The sequence below is a fragment of the Eimeria tenella genome, genomic scaffold (assembly GCF_000499545.2).
Source record: "Eimeria tenella Houghton genomic scaffold, Eth_scaff5, whole genome shotgun sequence".
NCBI classification, from domain to species: domain Eukaryota; phylum Apicomplexa; class Conoidasida; order Eucoccidiorida; family Eimeriidae; genus Eimeria; species Eimeria tenella.
Genome location: NW_013543395.1, coordinates 505,024 through 520,233, shown reverse-complemented (window position 1 = coordinate 520,233; position 15,210 = coordinate 505,024). Strand labels below are relative to the sequence as shown.

The 15,210-nt window shown below is 58.9% G+C and overlaps 3 protein-coding genes across 3 annotated transcripts; 2 read left to right on the top strand and 1 right to left on the bottom strand.

The window, feature by feature from the left end:
- Positions 1 to 538: 538 nt before the first annotated feature.
- Positions 539 to 2,105, top strand: ETH_00011205 (autophagocytosis associated protein, putative; the record flags this gene model as incomplete). The annotated part of the gene is made up of 5 exons (XM_013377356.1): positions 539 to 621; positions 734 to 806; positions 1,194 to 1,318; positions 1,508 to 1,567; positions 1,979 to 2,105. The coding sequence occupies 5 exons, from the start codon at positions 539 to 541 to the stop codon at positions 2,103 to 2,105; spliced, it is 468 nt and encodes a 155-aa protein (XP_013232810.1).
- A 1,325-nt stretch (positions 2,106 to 3,430) lies between these two features.
- Positions 3,431 to 4,674, bottom strand: ETH_00011200 (uncharacterized protein; the record flags this gene model as incomplete). The annotated part of the gene is made up of 4 exons (XM_013377355.1): positions 3,431 to 3,572; positions 3,803 to 3,870; positions 4,323 to 4,462; positions 4,638 to 4,674. The coding sequence occupies 4 exons, from the start codon at positions 4,672 to 4,674 to the stop codon at positions 3,431 to 3,433; spliced, it is 387 nt and encodes a 128-aa protein (XP_013232809.1).
- A 736-nt stretch (positions 4,675 to 5,410) lies between these two features.
- ETH_00011195 (uncharacterized protein) lies at positions 5,411 to 13,807 on the top strand (the record flags this gene model as incomplete). The annotated part of the gene is made up of 9 exons (XM_013377354.1): positions 5,411 to 10,729; positions 11,009 to 11,098; positions 11,294 to 11,378; positions 11,479 to 11,655; positions 11,885 to 12,350; positions 12,674 to 12,902; positions 13,276 to 13,392; positions 13,474 to 13,523; positions 13,738 to 13,807. The coding sequence occupies 9 exons, from the start codon at positions 5,411 to 5,413 to the stop codon at positions 13,805 to 13,807; spliced, it is 6,603 nt and encodes a 2,200-aa protein (XP_013232808.1).
- Positions 13,808 to 15,210: the final 1,403 nt, after the last annotated feature.

The window sequence follows — 15,210 nt, the reverse complement described above, 5'->3', positions numbered from 1 at the left end:
GAGCTTAAGGGCAGGATTAGGAGCTTCAGGGTTTAGGGTTCATGGGTCTAGGGTTTAGGGTTTAGGGTTTAGGGTTTAAGGTTTAGGGTTTTGTTTAGGCGGCTCCGGGTCTTCGCTACGTGACACATCAGTAAGCGCGGCTGAGGGTTTAGGGCTTTTGGCGCTGAGGATTTAAAGGGTCTAGTAGAGGGTTTAGGGTTTAGGGCTTAGGGCTTAGGGTTTAGGGTTTAGGGTTTAGGGTTTAGGGTTTGTGGGCTGCAGGGCGGAGCTTTGCCTGACTTAAAGAACCTGCGGGACCTCGACAGTCTTCTTTGCGAGGCAAGTTTTTACTCAGGCCCTCCTAAACCCTAAACCCTAAACCCTAATCCGTAAGCCCTAAACCGTAACTGCGTCTAGTGTCTTTGTTCTGGGCGCTGCTCTTATTCAGCGTTGTGTTTCCATGTCAGGGACATTCCGGGATTAAGGGTTTAGGGTTTAGCGTTTAGGGTTTTAGGGTTTACGGTTTTAGGGTTTAGGGTTTAGGGTTTAGGGCTTTGGAATGCAGGACGATCCGGCGTGTGCGGATTCTTCAACTTCTTATTTCGTTCGCAACGCTCCCGATGCGGGTAAGGAGAGCTTAGGGTTAGGGTTTAGGGTTTGTGGTTAGGGTTTAGGGTTTAGGGTTTAGGGTTTAGGGAAACGAAGACAAATAAAAATATTTGAAGTCACCTTTTATTAATGAGCTGAGCGTAAGGACATACGACTTGAGCATTACCTACGACAAGTACTTTCAAACCCCCAGGCTCTGGCTTTTTGGCTACAACGAAGTAAACCCTAAACGCTTAAACCCTAAACCCTTAAACCCAAAACCCTAAACCCTAAACCCTATGATGAGCCAGCAGGCGTAGGGCGCAGGGACCGTAGAGGGAGGCCAGCACGGTAAGCAGCGGCGTGGAGGTGGAGGCTAGGGTTTAGGGTTTAGGGTTTAAAGTTGGCAGGTTGGATTAATAGAGTTAGATTCTTTAAACTAGAAACCCTAGACCCTAAACCCTAAACCCTATAGGGGGGCATTAGGAGTGTTCATTTGGAGGCGAATCCGCGTCCAAACCCTAAACCCTAAGCCCTAAAAGCCAAGCCCTAAGCCCTAAACCCTAAACCCTAGGGGGCCGCAGGAGGGTTTAGGGAGGCTTAGGGTTTAGGGTTTGCTGCAGCAGAGTGGAACCCCCTTAACCCCCGTGGAGATCTTCGAAGACATTTTGACCGATTATGCGGCTAAGACCGTCACTGTAGACCCTCACCCCTGCACGGGGGTTCCCACGGCCTCGATTCACCCCTGCAAGTGAGGGTTTAGGGTTTAGGGTTTAGGGTTTGGGGTTTGGGGTTTGGGGTTTGGGTGGGGGCGCGGCGGCGGCTGCTCGCGGCTGCGCGCGACGTGCAGCAGGTGGCGGATAGGGCTGGAGAAGGGTTTAGAGGGCCCTAGGGTTTAGGGTTTAGGGTTTAGGGTTTAGGGTTTAGGGTTTGCGTGCAGGCACGCCCAGGTGATGAAGAAGGTCGTGGACCACTGGAGGTCTCAGGGAGTTGAGCCTCGGTGGGACTTTTTGGATTTATATTTTCGAATTATCTTTTTAAATAAATATTTATTATTCTTTTATTTGTAATTGTTTATTTAAATTGTTTATCCGTATCTTTTTTAATTTCTTTTCTTTTTAATTCGCTTTCGCCTTTTGCTCCTCAAGCTGCGCGGTTTAGGTGTCTGTACACCCCAGAGGGCACTCCCATAGTTGCTTCCGTGCTGCTGCTGCTGCTGCTGCTGCTGGAGGGCTTGCTGCTGCTGCAGCGGCAGCTTTTGCTTTGCTGCTGCTGCTGCTGCTGCAGTCGCGGCGAGTCCGCCTGCTGCAACGACACTGCCATCGCTGCTGCTGCTGCAGCTATGGCGAATCCAGCTGCTGCAGCGTCACCACCGTCGCTGCTGCTGCTGCTGCTGCTGCTGCTGCTGCAGGCCGGACTTGGCGTTGATAGTGCTGCTGAAGTTCATTTCTTCTGTGGTGCCCACGATTGACTACGACTTCACAATGGACATCGACATGGGCCTTTGCGGGCCCCACACCACCAAGCGCGAGGGCTGAAGAAGGGTTTAGGGTTTAGGGTTTAGGGTTTAGGGTTTGGGGTGGCTGCCCTGCGCCCCAGCGCGCCCCCCTGAGGTGTACGAACACCTCCCAGCTGTACGTACACCTCAAGACCCTCCCGAAGCAAAACTTCTTCTTCACTTTCTTCACTTCTGTTTTCTCCTCACCTGCAGCATTCGAAGGGCCCCCGGGGCCCCCAGGGGCCCCCAAAGCCCGCACCAAGGGGCCCCCCGGGGGTCCCCAGGAGGCCCCACAGGTTCTCCCCTTCAGGGGCCCCCCTAAGGGCCTTCTTGGGGGCCCCTGATGGGTCCCCTTGGGGGCCCCTCAGGGCTGCTGGGGACCTCTCGGCCTGCTGCTGGGGGCCCCTCGGGGGCCCCTTGGGGGCCCCTGCGGGGTTCCTTGGGGGCCCCTTCGCGGCTCCTGGGGGTTTCCTTGGGGGCCCCTTTGGGGCCCCTGAGGGTTTCGTTGGGGGCCCCTTGGGGGCCCCTTGGGGCCCCCTGGGGGCGTTTGTAGGTTTTTGAGTGGATTGTTGTGTAGCGGCTGGGCGGTTGGGGAGCTTCTTTGGAAAGGGTTTAGTTTTGGAGTTCTTTTTTAAATGAGAGTTTTGTCAGAAGTCCAAAACGCCGTTTGCTGCAGCGGCTGCGTGAGGTGTACGTACACCCCGAGGCCGTGCTGCATGCGCGGCACTGTGGGGTTTCGGCTGTATGCGCAGCAGCTGCAGCAAGCAGCAGCGAACGGAGCAGCTGCACGCCAGCAGCAGCAACCGTCCAGCGCCACAGCAGCAGCAGCAGCAGCAGCAGCAGCAGCGACTAGGTCAAAGTGAGGGGCCCCACAGCGCTTGCTGCTGGCCTCCTATGAGTGCTGAACTTGGGGGAATTAAATACTTCTCTAACTTTACTATTTACTTTAAACAAATTCACTTTCATTCCTAAATGAGTTTATTTGCTGCTCTTCATCGCATCCATTCACTGCAGCAGCGGCAGCAGCAGCAGCAGCGGCAGCGCTTGCTGCTGCATACGTGCTGCTGCGGTGAAAACAGTAGTGGGTGCTGCTCAAATGATGCTGCTCCAGCTGCCGCTGCATCAACTCCAGCAGCAGCAGCAGCAGCAGGAACCAGCTGCAGCAGCAGCGCTTGCTGCTGCGATAAACGCTGCCGCAATGCTGCTGCTGCATCGACCGCAGCAGTAGTTGCTGCAACACTGCTGCTGCTGCAGCTGCCGCTGCATCCACCACAGCAGCAGCAGTAGCAGCAACCAGCAACAGCCGCAGCAGCACTCTCTGTCTGCAGCTCCGCAGCGGCTCTGGCTGCTTTTGCTGCAGCTCTTTTACTTTTTGCTGCTCTTTTGGGAAGCAGCAGCAGCAGCAGGAGGGGCTGTCTCTTCAGGCTCAGCCCGCTGCTGTGTCCTCGCCCTGCGGCTGCTGCTGCTGCTGCTGCTGCTCTCTTCGTACCCAGGGGGGAGCTCGGGGCTGCAGCAGCAGCAGCACAAGACACAGCAGCAGCAGCAGCAGCAGCAGCAGCAAACTCCAGGGAAACTAACTACAAGAAAGCAATTAAATCCCAAGTCGAGAATGCTCGAATTAATAAAACCCAAATAACCCCGCCCAAAGCAGCAGCTGCAGCAACAGCAGCAGCTGCTGCAGCAGCAGCTGCAGCAGCAACGGCAGCAGCAGCAACAGCAGCAGCAGCTTCCACTCACCGCAGACTCAGCAGCAAAACGGCAACTGTGAAAAGCAAAATGTGCGTCAAGTTAACGTCGAAAGTCCTCTGCAGCAGCAAAAGATTTAATTCAAACAAATGATTTAAAATAGGAAGCAGCAAAAGATTTAATTCAAAATAACGATTTAAATTCCGAAGCAGCGAAAGATCCATTTTAAAACAAATCAAATCCCAATAGCCCCACCTGCGCATTTTACTGGAACGGATAGTGGATATACACGCCAGCAGCAGCAGCAGCAACAGCAGCAACAGCAGCAGCAGATGCAGCAAAAGCAGCAGCAGTAGCAGCAGAAGCAGCAGGTAGTGGTGTGTGTATGGGGGTAAAGAGTAACTGCAGCACAGAGTGCAAAGTAAAGTGTAGAGTGCGTGTCTCGGCAATCTCCGGTGAGCATATGAATCGAAAACAAACAAATAACAGCAAAAGAGGAAAATAAATTAAATAAATGAAAGGAAATAATAAAAAGAGGAAAATAAAGTAAATAAATGGAAGCAAAGAGTACCTTGAAGGGGAAGAGTTTCTGCAAGATGAAGCCGACGCGCCAAGAGCTGAACTTCGGGTCTTGGGCGACGTTCCAGAGCTCCCCGAACATATAAAGAGAAAGCGCGGAAACAAGCATTGCGAAAAGAGCAAGAACTGCCGCTGAGAATAAAATAAATGGGAAAAAACGGAGGAAACAGACACAGACTTGTCGAGTTCTGAGGTGTACAGACACCTCGCGCGCGCACGCAGTTCAACTTGAACGCCTCACACCCCCTCATTTTTGTTTCCGCGAAAAGCGCCGATGAAGTGTTTTCTTAATTTAATTCGTTCTCACCGTCCAGGAAACGCGAGGGCTGCACAATGGACCCCATCTTGGAGAGAATATGGCAGTGCTCGCGACTGCGGCCGTCGCCTGCGGCGGAAAGCGGGGGAAAACGGCGGAAAGCGGAGCTTAAATGCAAAACAAAACTTCCAAATGACGAATTCTTTCAAACTGTCCCCCGAATTCTCCTTGTCTCGGCTTCTTGGCAGCAGTTTCCCCGCTTCCTTCCGCACATGCGCCACAGCAGCAGCAGCAGCGGCAGCAGCAGGGTCTGCTGCTGCTGCTGCCACACGCCCGCTGGGGCTCCCACCTCACCACCCCCAGCCCGCCTGCCGCCCCTGCCTTTGGGGCCCCCTGCTGCAGCAGCGCAGCAGCTTCTTTCCGCTTTTTCGACTCAAGCAGCAGCAGCAGCAGCAGCAGCAGCAGCTCCAATCTGCTGCAGCGCAGCCCCGCACTTCTCTCCCCAGCAGCGCCCCTGGCGTCTCCAGCCACTCCTGGGGCCCTCAAGACTTTTCAATTTCTTTTTTTTATTCTTTAATTCAAATTCAACTTGTAGGATGCTGAGGGCCCCCAGGGGCCCCCTAGCCCTTATTTGCTGCCTGTGGGGCCCTCTACGCCGCTGCTCCACTCCGCAGCTTGCTGCTGCTGCTGTTGCTGCTGCTGCTGCTGCTGCGCCGCTCCGATTCGCTCTCCTTGCTCCGCGCTAGCTGCAGCGCCAGCGCCAGCGCCGCTGCTGCTGCTGTCGCTGCTGCTGCTGCTGCTGCTGCAGCTCCGGCTCCCCCAAAATGCCGTTTGCTGCAGCAGCCGCTGCGCCGCCACCCAAAGAGCAGCCAGCAGCGCCTGGGCTGCCCCACGGGGGCCCCGAAGAGGCCCCTGGTAGCAGCGGGGGCCCCCTGGGGGCTCTTTTGGGGCCCCTTTTGGGGCCCCTGGAGCCGCTGGGGGCCCCCCGGGGGGGCCTCCCAGGGGGGCCCCCCGGGGGGCCCCCCGTGCTGCTGTCTCCTTCTTCAAGTTCAGCTAAAGAAAATGAAGACAGCCAAAGAGCAGCAGAAGAAGACGGAGCAGCAGCAAAGCAGCAGCAGCAGCAGCAGCAGCGGAAGCGGTTTGTGCCTGCGGGGCCCCCGGGGCTTGGGGGCCCCCCGCCGACGCCGCTGCCTTTTGCTGCAGCAGCAGCAGCAGCTGCTGCTGCTGCTGCTGCAGCGAAAGGCAGCGGGCTGGCAGCAAACAGCAGCAGCAAAAGCGGATTCGAAAGGGCCCGAGAGCTTCTTGCTGCTTCTGGGGCTGTCCAGAAGCTTAAAGAAATCGCCAGCAGCAAAATGTACTTCAACCCTTTACACAAAAGTCCGCAGCCCGCAGCAGCAGCTGCAGCAGCAGCAGCAGCAGGAGAGGGAGCAGCAGCAGCAGCAGCAGAGGAAGCGGCGGCAGCAGCGGCGGAAGCTGCAGCGGCTTCTTCTGTCCCGGAGGCTGCAGCGGCAGCCGTAGCGGCGCCGCCGCCAGCCGCAGATGCAGCAGCAGAAGCAGCAGAAGCAGCAGCAGCAGAAGCAGCAGCAGCAGCAGCAGCAGGGCCGGGTGGAGTGTCTGTACACTGGAGCGAAGAAGGCCTCGCCTCCAAAAGCCCCGAAAGCCGAACAACTCGTCGGCATTCATTTTTGCCTTCGACTTTTTCTTCTCCGTTGCTGCTGCTGTCGCCGCGGGCCTCAGCAGCAGACGCAGCAGCAGCAGCAGCAGCAGCAGACCGGCCCTCGCCCCTCAGCAGCAGCAGCCAGCGCAACCTCCTGAGCACGCCCTCTGAGGCAGCAGCAAATCCAGAGGCCACTTTTGCTGCCAGATGGGCGGCGGAGAATGCAGCGGCAGCAGCGCCAGCAGCAGCAGCAGCAGCAGACGAAGCGGCAGCAGCAGCAGCAGCAGCAGCAGCAGCGCAGAACGCACCAGCAGCTGCAGCAGATCGCGCACCTGAAGCAGCGTCGCCGCGAGACGCAGCTGTCGAACCTGAAGGGGAGGCGCAAGGCGCAGCAGCAGCAGCAACCCCTGCTGCTGCTGCTGCTGCTGCAGCAAGGAGCAGTGAGGCGCCGCGAGTAAGAGAGGCTCCCAGCCAAAGGGAAGGGACACATGGCAAGCGCCGCCGCACAGGTGCTGCTGCCTCCTCTTCTGCTGCTGCTGCTGCTGCTCGCCGCTTTTGGCTCAGCTCTCAGCAGCAGCAGCCGCAGCAGCAGCAGCCGCAGCAGCAGCAGCAGCAGCAGCAAACGAAACGCCCGGGAAGGCCACCCACGGCAAGCTCGTCACTACACTGGACGCGAGCGCAGCCTTCTGCTGCTGCTGCTGCTGCTGCTGCTGTCGGTACACCTGGAGAGGGTGACCTGCAGAAGCCGGCAGCAGCAGGAACCCCAGCAGCAGCAGCAGCAGCAGCAACGCCAGCGGAGGCAACAGAAGAGCGTGGAGGCGCTGCTGCTGCGCCCACGCCTGCTCCGGAAAGCGCAGCAGCGCAGCCAAAAGCCACCAGAGCCACCAGCAGCAACAGCAACAGCAGCAGCAGCAGCAGCACTCCCCTGGGACTGGCCAGCAGCAGCAGCAGCAGCAGCTTCGACCTGCGGGCCCTCAGGAAGCAGTGCTACGGGGGCGAGGGGGGCCCTTTGCTGCTGCAGTCTGTGGCTGCTTCTGGGGGCCGCAGGAGCGCGAGACACCGCCGTAGCAGGAGTCCTTTGCCTGCTGCTGCTGCTGCTGCTGCTGCTTCGCCTGCTGCTGCTGCTGCTGAAGCTGCTGCAGCGCGGGCTGCGCAGAAGGCAGCAGGGACGCCGGGAGAAGATCAGCAGCAGCAGCAGCAGCAGCAGCTGTCACCACGCTCGCGCGCCCACCAGCAGCTGTCTCCCCTGCTGCTGCACGGGCAACTGCTGCAGCAGCAGCAGGAGATCCGCTCGCCACTGTTCCTCTACGAGCAGCTGCAGCAGCAGCAGCAGCAGCAGCATGACGAGCAGCAAACAACGGAAGGCGAGGAGATATCCAGTGCTGCTGCTGCAGAAGAAACTGAGGGGGAGCCCGAGGCTTTGCTTGCTAACGCCAGCAGCAGCTTCCCAACACCTGCTGCTGCTGCTGCGGCACCTGCTGCTGCAGCATCACCTGCAGCTGCTGCTGCTGCACCTTCTGCTGCAGCGCCTGCTGCTGCAGCACCTGCTACTGCTACTATGACTGCCCGGGCCCTACGTGATGCAGCAGGAGGGGAATCCAGGCGAATGCGTGCGAGTTCACAGAGCATCAGCAGCAGCAGCAGCAGCAGCAGCAGCGTCTCCAGAAGCAGAGTGATCAGAGCCTTTGCTGCTGAGCAGCAGCGGCTGCAGCAGCAGCAGCAGCAACGGCGGCGGCGGGCATCTGAGAGGCCTGAAGAGGTCCCGAAGCGGCCTCGGGGGACTCCCCAAGCTGCTGCAGGCACAGCAGCAACAGCAGCAGCAGCAACAGCAACGCCAGCTGCAGCAACAACAACACCAGCAGCAGCAACAGCAACACCAGCAGCAACAACAGCAACACAAGCAGGAGCAACAGCAACACCCGCAGCAGCAACAGCATCTCCAGCAGCAGCAACAGCATCACCCGAACCAGCAACAGCAACACCAGCAGCAGCAACAGCAACTCCAGCCGCAACTGAAGCAACGCCAGCAGCAGCTGCGGCAACACCAGCACCAGCACCAGCTGCACCAGCAGCAGCTGGAGCAACACCAGCAGCAGCTGAAGCAACACCAGCAGCTGCAGCAGCAACACCAGCAGCTGCAGCAGCAACGCCAGCAGCTGCAGCAGCAGAGCTGGCGGGAGTCCGCTTGCGCCCCGCTGAAGCGGCGCGAGAAGCGGCGACAACAGCAACAGCTGCAGCACCTGCAGCAGCTGCTGCTGCTGCAGCAACGCCAGCAGCAGCAGCAGCAGCAGCAGCAGCAGCAGCCCTTCCCGTGCTGCTGCTGCCTGCTGCTGCTTCGCGCGAGTCCTCGTGTGAAGTCCCCAGAGCGCCGCCAGCTTCTCCGTGCAGCAGAGGGCAGACCCCGCCTCGCAGGTCTTCTGCTGAGCAGCAGCAGCAGCAGCAGCAGCAGCAGCAGCAGCACGAGCAGCAGCACAGGCAGCAGGAAGAGCGGCCCAAATGGCAGCAGTCAGAAGAGGCGGCGCTGCTGGCTGCTGCAACAGCGGTAGAGCAACCCCAGCAGTTGCAGCAGCAGCAGCGGCAGCAGCAGCAGCAGCGGCAGCAGCAGCAGCAGCAGCAGCAGGAGCAAAGGTCTACGAGAGAGCTCCGGCGGCAGCCTGAGCAGCGGGAGCGGGCTGCAGCTCAGACAGCGCCGGAGGGTCAGCAGCAACAGCAGCAGCAACAACAGCAGCAGCAGCAGCGCGTCATGCTGCAGCAAGCAGCAGCAGCAAACAGGCTGCCGCCCCTGGGGGAGCCCAGGGGCCCAGAAAGGGCCCTTTTGGTTTCTCCTAGAAAAGGCTCAAGACGCAGCGACGCGGGGGCTGTGCCGCTGCCGCAGCTAGCAGCAGCACAGCAGCAGCAGCAGCAGCAGCAGCAGCAGGGCGCTGCAGCCAGCCAAGGGCCCGAAGCAAACCTGGGGGCCCCACAGCCAGCTCTGCCCCTAGAAAGGCCCTCGCGGCTGCTGTCGCCCAGCAGTGGAGAAGCAGCAATGGGGTTGCAGCTGCCGCTGCTGGGGCAGCAGTCTCCTAGCAGCAGCAGCAGCAGCAGCAACAGCAGCAGCAGCAGCGGCGGCGACGGCGGCGGCAGCAGGAGTAGGAGCAGAGCAGCTGTTGGCACCACCCCGGCCACCGCAAGCGCAGGCAGCAGCCGCAACAGCAGCAGCAACAGCCGCAACAGCCGCAACAGCAGCAACAGCAGCACCAGTGGCAGCAGCAGCAGCAGCAGCAGCTCGGCCACGAAGGATATTACCGTCAACGCGGCGAGGCCGCAAGCCGCAGCTGCAGCTGTCAATTTGGTGCTGCAAGCACAGCGCCGGCAGCAGCAGCAGCAAGACCAACTGCAGCAGCAGCAGCAAGCGCAGCAAAAGCGGCAGCAAGAGCAGCAGCAGCAACAAGAGCAAAGGGAGCAGCGGCGGCAAGAGCAGCAAACACAGCAGCAGCAGCGGCAAGAACGGGAGCAGCAGCAGCAGCAGCAAGAGCACGAGCAGCAGCAGCTGGAGCACGAGCGGCAGCAGCAGCAAGAGAAGCAGCAGCAGCAAGAACAGCAGCAGCAGCAGGAATCTCTTCTAGATGTAGGGGCCCCCTCTGGGAGGCCTTCTTCAACAAGTCCCCTCATACCGCAGCTCCGTCTTAGCCGCAGCAGCAGGGCCCCCCCTCCAGGAGACTTCTCTTTTGCTGCTGCAGCTGCAGCAGCAGACCCGCAGCAGCAGCAGCAGCAGCAGCTGAGCGATGACCCCACAGTGTCTTCGTCAATCTCCGTTCCGCAGATGAGCCGCAGCCCTCAGGCAGAGACACCAGAGGGGCCCCAAACAGGGCACAGCAGGGGGGCCCCCCAGGGGCCCCCAGAGGGGGCCCTCCAGGGGCCCCCAGGGGGGCCCCCAGGGGGGCCCCCAGAGGGGCCCCCAAGTAGGAGGCAGTCTGAGGGTTTAGGGTCTTCTCCTTCTACGCAGTGGAGTGCCTCGCTGTCGTCTCCCAGCAGCCCCAGTTTTTTGTTGCAGCAGCAGCTGCAGCAGGAGCAGCAGCTGCAGCAGCAGCAGCAACAGCAGCGGCGGCCGCAGCAGGCGTTTCAACGGGGCCGCTCTCCCGAGATCAGGTCCCACAAGAGGCCCCGCCGCAGCTCTCCGCCCGTCAGCCGCAGCAGCAGCAGCAGCAACAGCAGCAGCAGCAGCAGCAGCAGCTTGCAGCCTGGCTTTGCAGCAGCTTTGGCCCGCAGCGGACGCCGCGCGGCCTCTGCAGGATTTCGTTTGCTGCTGTCGACTGCAGGGTCTCAGGCGCGGCGTTTGTCTTTGGGGGCGTTGCGAGTTGCTGCTGCTGCTGCTGCTGCAGCAGCAGCAGCTGCTGCCTCCATGCTGCTGGTTGCTGCGGGGCCCCTAAACCCTAAATTAGTGTTTGCACTCTCCAAGGCCCTGCCGCCCGCCTTCACCAAACTGCCCAACTTTGCGGCGCAGGAGGTGAGCCGCCAAACCCTCAGCTCTAATCCGCAAACCCTAAACCCTAAACCCTAAACCCTAGAACGCCCTAAGAGCGCCGCTCTCTCCCTTGCTGCAGAGCGCAAACCCTAGGCAGCAGCAGCATAAACTCTGAAGACTATACAGCAGCAGCAGCAGCAGCAGCAGCAGCAGCAGCAGAACGAGGCGCCAGGCAGGCGCAGCCGCTGAGCTTCGAAAGTTTGTGAGGGTTTAGGGTTTTAGGGTTTAGGGTTTAGGGTTTGCAGGCTGCGGTTTGTGCAGCTGGGGGCCTTTGAAGTGCGGCGAAGAAACCCCTGCAGCAAAATCTCGAGGCGGCTTCTCGCGGGCAGGCCCTCTGCTGCGGAGGCACAGGTCCGCTGCTGCTGCTGCTGCTGCTGCTGCTGCTGCTGTACAAATGTGCGTGTACGATTAAGGCGGTGGGCAGCGGAGGCAGCAGGAGCTGCTGCTGCTGCTCAGCTGGTATTTCTCAGGGCGCGCGGTCTGCGGGAAAGCTTCACGTTAGGGTTTAGGGTTTAGGGTTTAGGGTTTGGGGCTTTTCTGCTGCAGGAGGCGCTGCAGGAAGTCGCTGCTGCTGAGCAGGAGGGCGAAGTGGGGAGTGTGGATTGGTCCATTGTGCAGCTGGCCGCCCCAAGTAAACTAGGGTTTAGGGTTTAGGGTTTAGGGTTTGGGGTCTTTGCTGCTGCAGTTGCAGACGCTGCTGCTGCTGCTGCTGTGTCCCCTTTTTGCTGCAGCCATTATCTACGGCCTTGACATCCTCACAGCACAAGAGGAGGGGCCCCCAGACCTTGGGGGCCCCCAGGGGGCCCCTGGGGGCCCCCGGGGGGCCCCCATGGGGCCCCCCTTTTTCGTTGAGGGTTTGCGGGCGAAGCCCGCAGTAGATGGAAGTCTGGATTTGATAGAATCTGACAGTAAGTGGGAAGCGGGGAAGGGTTTAGCGGTCACAAGGGTTTTCTAGGGTTTAGGGTTTAGGGTTTAGGGTTTGGGGTTTTGGGTCAAGACGTAGGCTTCCAGCAGCAGCCCTTGAAGTTGGCGTGGCGTCCTTAGAACTGCGAACGTGGCGAGAAGCCTCTTCTAATTCGCAGTGCTTCCCCGCTGCTGCTGCTGCTGCTGCTGCTGCTGCTGCTGCTGCTGCTGCAGCACCGGGCTGGGTGACGGTGCTGGGCTGCGGCGAAAACCTGCGGGCGCACCACAACTACTTTTCTGTGGACAGTGGGGGTTTGGCTTTGACTCATTTGCGGCTAGGAGTGCGGAGTCCCGCATTTGCTGCTGCTGCTGCTGCTGCTGCTGCTGTGTCTCCTGTTTCCTCTTCTCGGGGTCAAGGAGCAGCAGCTGCTGCTGCTGCGCCTTCCGCCTGCCTCCGCACGGCAGTGCTGCGTCTTCGGGTGTACGGACAGGTGGCTGTGGGGCCCCCAGGGCAGCTGCAGCAGCAGCAGCAGCAGCAGCAGCTGGTGCTGCTGCAGCAGCAGCCAGAATGGCAGCAGCAGGGACTTCCCGTCCAGCTGCAAGAAGTGACAAGTTTGCTGCAGGGTGCTGCTGTGATCTCGGGGCCCTCTTCAGGTGTATGGACACCTCAAAACCGGCAGCAGCTGCTCATTAATAAAAGGTGACTTCAAATATTTTTATTTGTCTTCGTTTACTTTTACTTATTTTGTTTATTTTTACTTATTTTTATTTATTTTTATTTTTAGTTTTGAGCTTCTTCTCTTTTGGCTTGCTATTCATTATAAACCCTAAACCCTGTTGAGCCCTAAGCCCCGGACCTAAGCGCACCAAACCCTAAACCCTAAACCCTAAACGCTAGCCATTAAATACTTTGTTAGTTCTTAACCTGTCTTTGTTGCATTTCCCTCGCCACCTCCACACTTAATTTCCTCCCCAAGTGTCACTGAAGTTGTCTTTTGGCTGTTTGCCGCTGTTTGTCCGCAGCAGAAGCAGAAGCAGCAGCAGCAGCAGCAGGCAGCGGCGCCGCCGCAGCCGCAGCAGCAGCAGCAGCAAGGACCCCACAGGGGCCCCAGAGGAAACAGCAACTTGGCTGCTGCTGCTGAGCGGAAGTTCTGTTTTAAAAGAAGCTGAAGTGAAGCGCTTTGCTGCTGAGGCGGAGGACGGGGCAGAGCCTGCTGCCTTTGAAATCCAAGCTGCCCGGGCCCCTGACGAGGTAAACCCTAATTTAGGGTTTAGGGTTTAGGGTTTGCGGCCCAGCGTCAGGTGCAGCAGCGGCGGAACTCTGGCTTCAGGGGTAGCGGTAGAAGTCGCGGCCCCAGGCGAGGATCCTAGGGCTCAGTCTTAGACCTAGGGTTTAGGGTTTAGGGTTTAGGGTTTAGGGTTTAGGGTTTAGGGTTTAGCAATGCGTTGGCGCAGCTGGCAAATCTGCTTCGGGCGAATTAATAGAAGTGGAAGATTCCGTTAGTGAATGCGCTGCAGCGAATGAATTGCACTAGGGTTTAGGGTTTAGGGTTTGGGGTTGTTGCAATCGGTTTGTTTTGTGTAGTACCAAAACCCCCGAGTTGCTGCTGCTGCTGCTGCTGCAGGTGCTGCGGCTGCCGCTCAGTGAACAGATCAAAAGAAGCCAAGAGCTGCAGGACCTCGACTGGCAGCTTTTGGGCCGCTTCACTTTTTCCGAAGGCCAGAACGAGCTTGCCTTGCCTGTAGGACTTAGGGTTTAGGGTTTAGGGTTTAGGGTTTGTGGAGTTTGCAGTGCGTTTCAGTGGGCAGTTTCGGCTTCCTAGATGTTTGCTGCTGCTGACGGGATGCAGCAGCAGCAGCAGCAGCAGGGCAAGTGAGCGCATGCATGCACAGTTATTTTGGGGGCTTTTTGTGCCTTCCGGGTGTATGTACAGCTCTGGGAGGGGCGGGCTGCGACGCACGTGAGGCTCATTTGTTCAAAAAGAATTGAAATGGAAAGTTTTAGTTTGTGGGGTTGGCCTGCTGCTGGGAGTTCGGGTGTATAGACACCTCGGTGGCGCTGCGGCGCTGCGGCTTGGGGTGTACAGGCAGCTCGGTGCTGCAGCAGCGGCTGCTGCAGCGCGGCAGCAGCAGCAGCAGCAGCAGTTCGCCCTTTAAAACTCTTTTCCCTTCCCGAAAGACCTTCTTTGGGGCTTTAGAATGGAATTGAGTTTCAAATCAAACAAAAAACTTTTGTCGAGCTGCAATGGCTCCGCCGGCGCGCCCGCGGCGGCCCCGGCCTGGGGTGTACGTACACCTCAAGTGCGCAGCAGCACTGCGCCGCTTTCCAAGTTCTTGTCATTTATTATTTTCTGCATTTCATTTCCTGCCAAATAAATGCCACCAAGGCTTCTTTCGAAAGGCCCCGGGGCCTCCAAGGGGCCCCGGGGCAGCAGCAGCAGCAGCAAAGTGTTTGAACACCTGCTGCTGCTGCTGCTGCAGCTTGCTTTTAAAGTGCTGAAACTCCGGGGAATAAAAGATCTAAAGAATATAAATTTAATTAAAATCAAATGGGGCAAATAAAGACAGACAGCAAGTTCAAAAAGTACCGTTCCAGGCCTTTGGCTGCCTCTTTGCTGCAGCAGTTCCTTAACTGCTGCATACCGCCTGGCTAGCTAGCTAGCCAGCAGCAGCTAGCCGTCTGTGGCTAGCCAGCTACAGCTAGCTGTATCTGGCTAGCCAGCCGCAGGTAGCTGGCCGCAGCTATCTGGCCGCGGCTAGCTGGCTGCAGCTGGCGGTCTGCAGCTAGCTGCCTGCAGCTCGCTGGCTGCAGCTAGCTGGCCGTGGCCAGCTAGCTGCAGCCAGCTACCACGCGCAGCTAGCTAGACACAGCTAGCTAGCTGCAGCTAGCTGAGCGTAGCTAGCTAGCTACAGAGAGCCAACTCCTATAGCTTCAGCTGTGCGGGGGCCTTGGGGACCCCAGGGGCCCCCGCTGCTTGCTGTGTGGGGTGGGCCCCTGCATGCACCTCTGGGGGCCCCCCGGGGGGCCCCGAGGGCCCCTGGGGGCCCCTGTTAAGGGTTTGGGGCCCCACAGGGGCAGAGGGGGGGCCCCGGGTGTCTTCTAGAGCCCCCACGAGACAGGGCGGAAGTGGTTTTGCTGCAGCAGCAGTTGCTGCGGGATGTCCAGCAGCAAAAATGGGGGAAAAGGATTTAATAAATTTGTTTTAAAGTCTTTTGAAGTTGCAAATTCAAAAAGATCTGATTTATCGTAGGCGGCGCTGGTCCACTAGAACCTCGACGTGACTCAGAGCGATGCACGAAGAGCTGCTGCTGGCTGGCGGCTGCTGTTGCTGCTGCTGCTGCTGCTGCAGCTGGTGCCTTTGGAAGCTTCTTTTGGCTTTTTGTCCTAAAGGGCAGAAAGCAATTTAGAATTTTCGTTGATCTTGTGAATTGGTGGGTGTTCAGGGGGCGGGGGCTTGTGTCGCTGAGTCGCAGCAGCCCTGCTGCTGCTGCTGCTGCTGCTGCAGCAGGAAGCTGAACAGAGTGGCCGCTGGCTCGGCGCTGCTTCGCTCGCTGCTGCG